This window comes from Oncorhynchus mykiss, chromosome 12 (assembly GCF_057628025.1).
Source record: "Oncorhynchus mykiss isolate SJ-2025 chromosome 12, ASM5762802v1, whole genome shotgun sequence".
NCBI classification, from domain to species: Eukaryota; Metazoa; Chordata; class Actinopteri; order Salmoniformes; family Salmonidae; genus Oncorhynchus; species Oncorhynchus mykiss.
This window is the reverse complement of record NC_143033.1, coordinates 26,402,562-26,412,673: the sequence shown is the minus strand read 5'-3', so window position 1 is coordinate 26,412,673 and position 10,112 is coordinate 26,402,562. Positions and strand designations below refer to the sequence as shown.

The 10,112-nt window shown below is 38.2% G+C and overlaps 1 protein-coding gene across 50 annotated transcripts in view; it reads right to left on the bottom strand.

Annotated features, from left to right (window-relative positions):
- Positions 1-1,077: 1,077 nt before the first annotated feature.
- Positions 1,078-10,112, bottom strand: part of LOC110537258 (RNA-binding protein Musashi homolog 2) — a 362,383-nt gene continuing 353,348 nt past the window's right edge. For 8 of the 50 annotated variants that reach the window (XR_005034923.2, XR_005034927.2, XR_016484953.1 and 5 more), the window contains 4 exons: positions 8,382-8,536; positions 4,545-4,615; positions 4,406-4,446; positions 1,078-3,255 (listed from right to left, as the gene is read on the bottom strand). Coding sequence is in view for 35 of the 50 variants with exons in the window: in XM_036937266.2 (XP_036793161.1) it covers positions 3,211-3,255; positions 8,382-8,536 (200 nt within the window). In the remaining 15 variants the exon portion in view is untranslated. The remainder of the gene's footprint in view (positions 3,256-4,405; positions 4,447-4,544; positions 4,616-8,381; positions 8,537-10,112) is intronic. The other 42 variants (XM_036937268.2, XM_036937278.2, XM_090192078.1 and 39 more) reach the window with 6 other exon arrangements.

The window sequence follows — 10,112 nt, the reverse complement described above, 5'->3', positions numbered from 1 at the left end:
AGTATTCACAAAAAAGTATGTTTTTATGAGTAAAATGAAAGGCAGAAACATTTCAAAAACAGAGTGGTAATCCAAAAATAGCAGAGCCATACAGGCCTCTGGGATATAGTGTAAAAACATTAAGATATTACAGTTTATTATTAGTAGTAGTGTTATGATTATTAATATTATCATTGTAGTAATCATCATTAATATGTTAGAACTTTCTAAAAAAGATGTTTTTTGTTGTTGCTTTCACATAAAATCTTTTTCCTAATTATAGCTTGTGTCCCTCTTAAAAAGTAATCAGACATAAACATTTTGCATATCTAGCGTTAACATTTAAGGTAGTATGACACACCCCTTTTAAACATTCAAGGGAGGGGATCCAAATAATGCCTTGTTTAAAATTCCATCTTACAGCAATTTGATTTTCTATAATTCTTCTATGAGAGCTTTGGTTAGTTGAAACCATGTGAGATCGGTAAAGCACACAAACACACACACACACACACACACACACACACACACACACACACACACTCACACACACACACACACACACACACACACACACACACACACACACACACACACACACACACACACACACACACACACACACACACACACACACACACACACACACACACACACACACACACACACACACACAAAAGACATACGAGGAACAAATGACATGGAACTGCTATTAAAATAACTGTTTGCAAATTTATGTCAAACTTTTGATAATAAGAGAAAGTTCTATCCTTACTGGTCATAAATCCACTAATAACTACAAGTATTATCTTAATTACATAACATCTACGACTAATTACAAGGAGATAGAGGAGAGTAAGAGAGCGAGAGAGAGGGGAAGAGAATGTGACAGAGAAAGGAGAGGGAAAAGCCAGAAAAAGAGAGAACGACAAAGAAGAGCATAGACCACTACACTGGTATCAAAGACAGCACTCTGTTACAAGTTCATTTTGGTTTGTTTTTTTGTGTGATTTTCTTTTACACACTATTGAAATACATGGATGATCAACAAAAGATTGTATGTGGTGACAGGGAAGGGAATGGAAAGAGAGAAATCGATGGATGCACAGTACATTTTAATAATATCATATTACAATTAGTAACCACAAAAATATCAATAAAATCCCCTGATTCAAAATTGAAATCAGTGAAGAAGCATCTTTTTCTTTTTTTTAAAAAGTTTTGTATTTCTTTTTTTCCTTTTACATTTGAACGTTACAATGTTTCTCTTCCGTTTTCTCATTTCAATTATTACTTGATCTTATCTCCACATCATTCAAAAGCATCCAGCATTTTTCTTCACCTGGTTGTTCTGAACCAAAGAGCTAATGAAATGAAACATCAGGAGAAATGAATTGTCAAACATATTTGCTGCAGGAAAAGTACATCAGAATATACACCACTCATTCCATCATCATGTTTACAAATCTTACTGCACTTTTAAGCATGTCGTTAAATGTCTCTATAATTGAGCAAAACCTGTCCTTACACATACTGTGTAAGAAATTAGCGCAGCAGCTATGGTTACCAGGATGAATAATTTATTCAGTGTCTTCTATTGGCTGGATCTAAAATAGCATCAATATTTTAGATTAGAAGTTGGCGTACACAATACAATGAAATCCAAAGACATGACCACAACACATTGGTAGTAATTAATCAGTTAATTGCTATTTGCCAAGCTGTTTGTGTATGCCTATTCTAGAGAAGAGCAACATCCAATAATCCTTCATACTTCACCCCAGAGACAGGACCATTTTAAATAGCCAACATATACATGTGCAAATAGGAAATGGCCTGTTCTTTCTTTACTGCTCACAGTGCAATGATTTGAACATTTTTTTTTTTCCATTCAATGTTTGAATCTATTTGCCACTAAAATAAATGAAACCTCTGAACGATTCCAAGGTATAACTCACAGGGCTGAGGTATGGTATCAAAATGTTTTCCTTCCTAATTCATTCAAAAGAGAACTGATGGAGTCCCAAACTTAAGAGGAACAAGCAGGAGGAAACAAACAACAACAACAAAACAACAAGTTGAGCTTTTCTCTCAGGAGTATAAAAGTGTCTGGATGCGCAGAGTACTGTAAAATGCTTAGGCTCGAGTTCTATTCTTCAACACTAAGTACAGTGTGCTTTGGATTAAATGATCACTCAAATAATATTGATCTCTTAAATAACACTTGGTTAGACAAAAGATACCGATGATCTTTTTTTCCATTTTAAAACTGTGCGCTGAACTCACCACTTGTAAATGCACTGGTTTGACACTTGTAAAGTTATTCAGCTTGAGTATTTACAGAGCAAGCCATCAGTGTTGAAATATGTTGTGTCCATCACTGGGGTAGTCACTGTCTCTGAGCAGTAAAGGATAATAGTATTTGTTTAGAGATTTTTTTCCTATTCACGCGCTAGAACATTTCTTTGACACACCATCACAAAAATATGCTATTCTCTCATCGAGTTGGTTATATGCAATGACTGGAATAGTATTTACAGTTACATTTCTTTTTCTTAAGTCTTTGAATTCACAATGTATTTATATGAAATGTTTTATAGTATACATATTTTTTTCTAAACAACAAAAACAACACTTGTAAAAAAGGACCATAAAAATATTGGAGTCCTCTTTGTATTGCCCAAAAATAGGTAATTATGGTTAACAATGAGACATCACAATAATTAAAAACAGCTACTAAGATTTATTAGTTAGTTACCCTCTCGAATTTTCATTTGAAATGAAATTGATGTTTTTTTCCAAGACTTTCCACTTTGGATTTCTTTTATGTGCAAAAAGACACCTAAAGCTCTGATCTTTTTTGATTAAACGAATTGGCACCAAATGTGAACACATTACTTCGTACATTCTCGACTATGACCCCCGAAAGAGAGAAGCATGACCATTTACATACACTACAAGAGAAAATCAAAAAATGACACAAATAATTAGGATCAAACCAAAATGCCTCTCTGTAAAGCTAATCAAACAACTAATAAAAGGAAGGGAAAAAAGTGAATGAAATCATCAAGAAATGTCATAACAAACCAGGTTGTCAGGTTACAGGTTTGGATTATGGTACAGCAGTTTTCTTTCCTTTCTGAGATGATTTTTGTTATGTGGTTCCACCATTTCTCCTGGGTGATGCTGTAGTGCTTGAAGTTGGATGACATCACCTGTACACAGAGCCAATTAGAAGGTTCGGTCTGTCTTCCCTGGACCACCAGATAGACTCTGCTGAATAACACAGATGCAGTGGAACAATTAGGAGCATGTACATTTCAATAGCACACATGAGCACCTAAGCTTCACCATAACCTAGCATACTAAGAAAACAACATGAGCCTCGTATAACAATACGTTGTTTGCTACTATACTAACAATATGCGTGAGTCAGTGAGGCATGTACAGTATATACACAAAACCACACACGCACCAGAGACCACAACTGCATTCTACTATAGTGAGGTCATCACAAGCAAAGCTATCAGGAACTCATTCTCCCAGAATTCCAGTTTACACAGATTGCATCTATTACTGTTGCTTTCTCTTGCCTCATGCACTTTGAACAGCATCAGTGTTAAGGAGGGTGCTAATTGAGTGTGTTCAATTATATTAGTGAGTTTCATAACTGGAACATTGGCTATTACCTTCAGATGACTCCCTAACCAACAACGTCAACCACAGGCAATAGGAATTACACTGAATTTGACATGTCATGTGCATGCTTTATTTGACACATTGGCCTGAGTGATGCATTGTATGTAGACAGACCAGGCTTCAAAAGTGTTAAGTCCCTAACATGTTTTGGAATATTTGGGGGGGGGGCAGTAAGGACAAAATACTGGTTGCCTTGCATATTTCCGTCCCAGATTACAAACTGTACTGTACAGTAAAAGTGAACGGAGAACAAACCCAATCATCTGCCATTAATGCAAACTAGAGAAAGCAACAATACACAGTCAATTAATCCCAGAACTTCATTATTGTTTTTCCATTTATGTAGGCCTATAGGATTAGTGTATACAGTCAATCAGGGAGCATTTATGTAGGCCTATAGGATTAGTGTATACAGTCAATCAGGGAGCATTTATGTAGGCCTATAGGATTAGTGTATACAGTCAATCAGGGAGCATTTCTGTAGGCCTATAGGATTAGTGTATACAGTCAATCAGGGAGCATTTATGTAGGCCTATAGGATTAGTGTATACAGTCAATAAGGGAGCATTTATGTAGGCCTATAGGATTAGTGTATACAGTCAATCAGGGAGGACAAGTTCCACAACCAAAGCTTAATCATGTTGTTTTGTAAAAGCATGGACTTGTAGTAATTTGCCATTGCATGCATTTAGCTTAATAGACATATTAAAAAAGCGTGTTTCTGTACCTGTACAAGTTTGTAGGATGGTGAGGTGAAATAGAGGGTTACTGTATGTATTTTAACAGAAGAAAGGAGAGGTGGAATTGGAGTAACAGAGGTAAATCTACAGAAAAGACTGCTAAACAATATAAATGGAATATAATACCTCCAATAAGATGGCAACCGAACACCTGTTCAATGGTATCCATTTGTAAAAGCTGTCGCAATCAACGGGCCCTAAAAGTGTACAGTCAGTACCTTTGTCAGTATGCATTTCAGGGGAAAAAAGAGTTAGTACATTGTATTGTATCCATTTTGTTCTGCTAGCATGAATGGGTATTCTTTGTTCCTGTTCATCATTTTGATCACTAAAGCAACAGACAATCATCATAAATCAAATGTGTTTTTTATTCTTAGGGGGGGGGGGGGGGGACCTGTCCCTTGTAGCATTTGACAGATGTCTTACTTAGTGAGGGTGTTTATACTGTTATTCACTGATCTTCAAAACACCACAACTACTGGGGGTCAATTCCACATGGTGACAGAATGTTCACATCTTCTAAATGATTCAGTTCATTCTAATGAACAGATGGAAGAGAGCTTGAACTGAGTAAAAAGCTACACGGGTGATTGAAAGAAAATGTATCAAATGTATCATTAGGAAAATAGAGACAAAACAAAGGGAGCGCTTGAGAAGAGGGTGAATAGGCAAATTCAAGTGCATTACGTTTTGAAGAGAAGAATTACAATCCCTCAACACAGTAAAGGCCATAGGGGCCAGCCCAGCCAACTACTGCACAGGGCCTAAGGACCTGTGAGGGACATAAGATTTCACTTTTTACATACGCATACTCATTCATGCCAACATAAACAATATTAATCAATTAAAATTCAATTCATGCAAAAGCTACTTAGCATCGTCATACAAAATCTTCCATAATGAGTCATTCTGCATAATGCCAATCAACCACATTGTCTGAACCATATCAGTGAACTGAGACACTGACACAGCATTCTTAGAGAGCAGAAACAACAGAACATCAATGAGTCTTTTCATTTAACTGAGCCAGTTATCTAGCTTCTCATCTGTCTATTGTGTCTGTGACAAGTTAAGGAAGGTTTAAATAAACGCTTCAATGAAACACACCCAAAAATATCTAGAATGTTCATTAGCCATTCATTTACTTTGTCATCTTGTTCAATTCAAATTCAAGGGGACAAATGAGCATGAGCCCAATCTATTATTGGTTATGACACAGGAACTGTTCTAGCAATGACATCGTCTGACGTCTCTCTACTCAGTGCTCTGACACCAAACTGGGAGATCGTGTGGCGAGTCAAAGTGACTGAAGTCATCCATGAGGTTGTAACCTGTCAAGTTCCAATATGTGATCTTTTGGCTGCATGTAACACAGAAATTCATTTAAAAACTTCATTTTAGTTCTGAATCATTTCCCTTCTTAATGTTGTGGATAGAGACTTCATCTGCCTGCACACTGAAGGTTGCCACGGCGCTTCACTGGTTCATTTCACTCTGTTCGAATCATTGAGTCATTTTAAGGTGGATCAGGTTGAATGGAATTTAGTACAACTGAAGTAAAAATTAAAAACACATTTCACAACCCTTGTTTCTTGTGTAAAAAAAAGTATATCTGCATCAAATATATGATATCTCCCTTCAAATGTACTGTCGAAATACAATTTAACATTGTTAAAGGGCCTTCTTTTCACCAGTGTTTAGACAATGAACATTTTCTCATCTTCACAACAAAAGTTGAATCCCATGTGCAATACTATCAATCCAAATGGATTGAAAGTACTGTCAACCTTTATCCGAGTCAGCTAGTCTATGGATACAAATGGAAAAGGTTAAAACAAAAGAACCCAAAACAATGGGCGCAAGCAGGCAATTTAAAAAATCCATTCTAACAGTGTTTTAAAGAATTTTCTGCAATTAATCTTGTTCAATGGGCCTACGTTCGTTCCTTTTATACTTTCATGATTCCTGTTTTCCTTAGTCCTCAGAGTTGTAAGTATTTCTGAAGCAGTTAATTCCCAGAGAATACATCCGAAACTAAAATCCAGAAAACAACTCCGGACATTTCCACTCTCTTTCTGACGCGCGTAAACTAGGAGACACTAACAAGCTGGTGTCAGGTTGAACAAGTTCACAGTGTTTAAAGAGACAGGTGACTGGCAGCGAGGGATACAAACTCAAGAGAATGCAGAAACTTTGGCAGTGCCAATTTAGCAGAGACAGGTCAGTAACAAGATTTAACATTGAGCAAATGAAATGGTTTCATAGTGTGTGTGTAAGTGAACTTCAGTCCTTCAGTACATTCTATAACAAACATTGTCTTTCTTCCTAAATTGAGACCGACAAAGATTCAACCAATCAGACATGGCACAGCTGACAACTAATAAGGAAAGCTGTGCTCTGCCAGAAAAAATACCAATTAAATGTATTTTTCTGCAGCGTTGTGCTTTTGATGGGATATCATGTTTCAGTTTCACTTGATAGATACAATGTTGGCAATTTGCTAATTCCCTCTAATTAATACAGTCTCTTCCTCAATTGTTTTCCGCATTTTTAAAATATTTGTTTTATAAAAGTCTGATATTGTTGACAGGACAACACACCAGCCCTGTGATCTTCGCCAACTGATTGATTCAGTCAAATCTCATTCGATCTTTTTAAAAGTTTGATTGACCCAACACTTCATACACCTCTGAAGTGTAGTTAGTGGTGAATCCAGTCACAAGTAGAGAGGGAGTGCAGTATGCATTGCCTCCTTGTAACACGAACACACACATACATTATGTACAGTGCATTTGGAAAGTATTCCGACCCCTTGACTTTTTCCAAATTCTGTTACATTACAGCCTTATTTAACGGATTAAATAAATAATAATAATCAATCTACATACAATACCCCATAATGACAAAGGGAAAACAGGGTTTTAGATTTATTTGCTAATTTATAAAAAATAAACAACAGAAATACCCTATACAGACCCTTTGCAATGAGAATGGAAATTGAGCTCAGGTGCATCCTGTTTCCATCGGTGAAGCACGGTGGTGGCAGCATCATGCTGTGGGGATGTTTTTTAGCGGCAGGGACAGGGAGATTAGTCAAGTTCAAGGGAAAGATGAATGGAGCAAAGTACAGAGAAATCCTTGTTGAAAACCTTCTCCAGAACACTCAGGGCCTCAGACTGGGGAGAAGTTTTACCTTCCAACAGGACAACGACCCTAAGCACACAGCCAAGATAACGCAGGAGTGGCTTCGGGACAAGTCTCTGAATGTCCTTGAGTGGCCCAGCCAGAGCCTGGACTTGAACCCGATCGAACATCTCTGGAGAAACCTGAAAATGCTCCCCATCCAACCTGACAGAGCTTGAGAGGATCTGCAGAGAAGAATGGGATAAACTCCCCAAATACAGGTGTACTAAGCTTATAGCGTTATACTCAAGAATACTCAATGTTGTAATCGCTGCCAAAGATGCTTCAACAAAGTACTGAGTAAAGGGTCTGAGTACTTATGTAAATGTGATATTTCAGTTTAAAATTTAAAAAAATTAAAAAACAGTTTTTGCTTTGTCATTATGGGTTATTGTTTGTGGATTGATGAGGGAAACATCTATTTTTAATCCATTTTAGAATAAGGCTGTAACGTAATAAAATGTGGAAAAAGTCAAGGTGTCAGAATACTTTTCAAATGCACTGTATAAGGACAGCAGTCTAATCGGTTAGACCAGGGGTGTCAAACTCATTCCATGGAGGGCTTAGTATCTGCTGGTTTTTGTTTTTTCCTTTCAATTAAGACCTAGACAACCAGGTGAGGGGTGTTCCTTACTAATCAGGGACCGTCATTCATCAATCAAGTACAAGGGAGGAGCGAAAACCCGGGGACACTTGGCCCTCCATGGAATGAGATTGACACGTGCGGGCTAGACAGACAGACAGAACGGTCAGTGGACAGAGAAGGTGTACTGTACTCACTGCGATACTGTGGCCGAAGCCGGAGCCAGCCTGGGGGCTAGCAGCACTGATGTAGTTAGCCACATTGGAGTCCTGGCCTCCAGGGCCGTACAGGTCGGCTACAGGCCCTGGGCTGTTGGCACCTGGGAAGCCTCCAGGACGAGCTGGGTTTCCCCCTGTACACAGAGCACAGCAGGGGGGCACATTCAGTTCCACCGCGGTCCTTCACAGAGCACAGGTGATAACTTATATGTAGCTAGTTCATTCTGGGTCATTCTTCCACAATATAGACATTCACATCCAAGAATGCATTACTGAACTCATGTCTGGGAAGAGGTATATTAATCAATACTATAATTAAACATAACACACATTAGTGAGTAATTGGTAATGCCATTTGAGGCCTGTTTACACGTAAACTGCATTAATTTTGTTGGGGAAAGACAGAAGAAATGTTGCAGGCTTGAGGCGTCAAGAGCAATGTAAAAGATGAATCCAGTATGATATTCTAGAGATATCTACATGCTACGTATACTATACAGTGAAAACACTCACACCACAATCATGCACAATAGAAACTGTAAGCAGACCACCAGAGATACTTGGACCATGCTACCAACTATTAAGGTGTAATTATGTATGTTGACAAGTGTTCATTTTATTGGTCATTATTATAATATTCAAGAGGTGCCATATAGTTAAGGGGGCAGCTTAGTTGCTTTGGATTCTATCCTCATGTAGGTATAACACCAGTTGATGTTTTTTTTTTTCACGATTAGACGACAACCTGATTGGACAAAACATTCCAATGTACATAGACACTTTTTTTCTTTCATTGCATCTTGAAATATCTATTCCATGCATATTTGGCCTGGCCATTTCCTGACTTCAGGATTTCAGTAAACAGCAGAAAGAGTTCTGATTATGTTTGTTAAAAATTCCACTCCAGCAAGAAAACAAAGGACCCAAGTGTGCTACAGACAGAGGAGATATAAACCCTGGGAAATATACAAAATATAAAAGCTTGCCCCGAGTTCATCCACAGGTACACAATGTAGAGATGTAAACGAACCACTCTGTGTGACCTCTAACCTATGCCCTGTGGCTAGGAGAGAGTCTGACTAATAAAAGGCCCTTTGAAAGCCCAGACGCCCAGCGATGGCCAATAACACTGGCAAAATAAAACTAAGCTGGGGGGGGGGGGGGGGGGGTGCACAGTGATGTCTTAAAACAGTACAACTGCTACACCACTTCAATCTCCTCCGCTGTCAGATTCACATAACCCTCCATCTCACCCCCATTGAGAAATAAACCATGAAAATGCAGAAATTGAATGAAAGGGAAAAGAGAAACACTCTGTGGAGTTCTGAGGCTCTTGACTGTGGCATATCTCCTACAAAAACGGAAAGTTGATCTGTAGGCTATGTGTTTTGGAGTTCAATATAGAAATATATACATGATGCTAGATTTTGAGCTCATGAGGCTAATAAGATCTGTACTGTACAGGGATGCCTTGCATGGCACTTGAAAAACAAGCTTTAGATGCTATTGAAATGCAAAACACACACCCTTATCAGATGCTATAGTCCTTCAGAAGTTGTGGCACATCACTTTATCTATACTAACTCTGTGAGGAGCACAAAATCCCTCTTACAGTGGGTTTCTTCCTAAATGTAAAATGAGAACATGTCCCAGACCATAGAGATCTACTGAGGGAGCCATTCCTATGGCTGGCCTCACGGCTCTGGTCTG